Here is a 1,929-nt window from a genome sequence, read left to right as displayed (position 1 = left end):
TGACTGCAGTGTGCAGACGGACGAGGAGGACAGCGGGGAGTGGGAGCAGCCCGTGCGCCGCCGGCGCTCCAGGGCCTCACGGCACACTGAGGCCAGCACCGAGGGCAAGACAGACGGGGCAACCCGCACAGCCAGCGTGGGTATCCAGACCATCAGTGACTGCTCAGTGCAGACAGAGCCCGACCAGCTCCTTCGCGTCTCCCCCTCCATTCACATCACCACCCATGACCCCCGAGTGGAGATCGTGAAGTACATCTCAGCCCCAGAGAAGACGCAGCGGGGTGAGAGCCTGGCCTGCCAGACAGAGCCAGAGCCAGCTCCCCAACCTGGCGTCGTGGTCCCCCAACTGACGGTGCCCACCACCATCCCACCCTACTCCACCAGCCTCCAAATAGTGAGCACAGGCCCCCTGGACCCCCACACTGTCCGGCAGCAGACCCTGGGCAAGTTTGAGAAGAAGAAGCCAGATCCCCTGGAAATTGGTTACCAATCCCATCTGCCAGCCGAATCCCTCTCCCAGCTGGTGACCCGCCAGCCACCCCGCTCTCCCCAGGTCCTCTACTCACCTGTCTCCCCGTTGTCCCCCCATCGCCTCCTGGAGTCCTCCTTTGCCACCAGCGAGCGGCTGAACAAGGCCCACGTCCCCCCACAGAAGCACTTCACCACCGACTTAACCCAGCGCCAGCAGACGCTGCCGCGCCCTATCAAGACCATGCAGCGCTCCCTGTCCGACCCCAAGCCCATCAGCCCCACCTCTGAGGAGGCCGGCAAGGACAGGTTCTCCCTCTACCAACACCCGCTGCTCCCCAGCTCACAGGTACGTCACCTCAGGGAACAACCTTACCCTCAGGGAACAGCCCTGGGAGGCACCTCGGGACACTGTGGTTTCATTAGTCCTGTGGCATTAATATTTCAAAAGGCCGGTCCCCATGGCAGCTGATGGCAGCCAGCAGGCACAGACGTGCATGCCAATACCAGCAGCTGGAGGGAGGCCCTGGAGGTCATTGGCTACATGAGCCTGTCAGCAGGCAGGAGATGCTGCAGGTTGGCAGCATCAGGGCTGTCCCCTGCTCCAGATGGGTCCCCCTTCTCTCTCGAGAAGCTACCACCATGCACGGCTCCACTTAGGGTTGTGGTGGCTCTTGCTCACACCTTTGCCTCCACACACCAAGCTTGCCTTGGGCAGTCAAGTGCCCAGCCAAGAAGTCCCGGGGCAATTCCTGGGGCAGCAGCACCCACCAGCAATCCCCCGAGTCCCTCTGCCAAGTGCCCACGGACAGAAAGCATTTTTTGCAGCAGAGGGTATGCACGTGGCCAGCTCAGCACTTGGCTGGCTGCCACCCCTGGTAATTACTCACAGAAAGCGCCCTGCCTGTTACTTCCATCCTATTTATTCCGCTTTTACATAAACGCCGCTTTCTCAGTGCATGGGGGAACACGTGCACAGCGGGATGCCTCACCCCAGCCCCTAGGGCACGGGAGGACCACTGCAATGCTTGGGTGGGATGTGGGGGGGACACCCACCTGCCCCCCTGACCAGATGTCCCTTGGCTTTGCAGGTGGGGGGGCTGCAGTCAAGCTCGCTGGCACGCAAGGTGAAGCGGACGCTGCCCAGCCCACCACCTGAGGAGCCCCACGTCCCCCTGGCGAGCCCAGCTGCCTCCCAACTCTACCTGAGTAGCCTGGCTCCCAAGGCCACCGCACCTGTCACTAAGGCCAGCCTACTGAAGGAGCTGGACCGCGACCTGAGGCTGGTGGAGCATGAGGCCACCAAGCTGCGGAAGAAGCAGGCGGAGCTGGACGAGGAGGAGAAGGAGATCGATGCAAAGCTGAAGTACCTGGAGCTGGGCATCACCCAGCGCAAGGAGTCGCTGTTGAAGGATCGAGTTGGTGGGCGGGACCACCCCTACCTGCGCTACCCCGGGGATC

General features: G+C 62.6%; 1 protein-coding gene across 1 annotated transcript in view; it reads left to right on the top strand.

The window, feature by feature from the left end:
- Nucleotides 1-1,929, top strand: part of BSN (bassoon presynaptic cytomatrix protein) — a 64,966-nt gene that overhangs the window by 59,189 nt on the left and 3,848 nt on the right. The window contains 2 exon segments of the mRNA XM_031058225.1: nucleotides 8-817; nucleotides 1,560-1,914. Coding sequence (XP_030914085.1) covers nucleotides 8-817; nucleotides 1,560-1,914 — 1,165 coding nt within the window.

The sequence above is a fragment of the Geospiza fortis genome, unplaced genomic scaffold (genome assembly GCF_000277835.1).
Source record: "Geospiza fortis unplaced genomic scaffold, GeoFor_1.0 scaffold78, whole genome shotgun sequence".
NCBI classification, from domain to species: domain Eukaryota; kingdom Metazoa; phylum Chordata; class Aves; order Passeriformes; family Thraupidae; genus Geospiza; species Geospiza fortis.
Note: the sequence above shows the minus strand (reverse complement) of the source record. Positions and strands in the feature narration are given on the sequence as shown.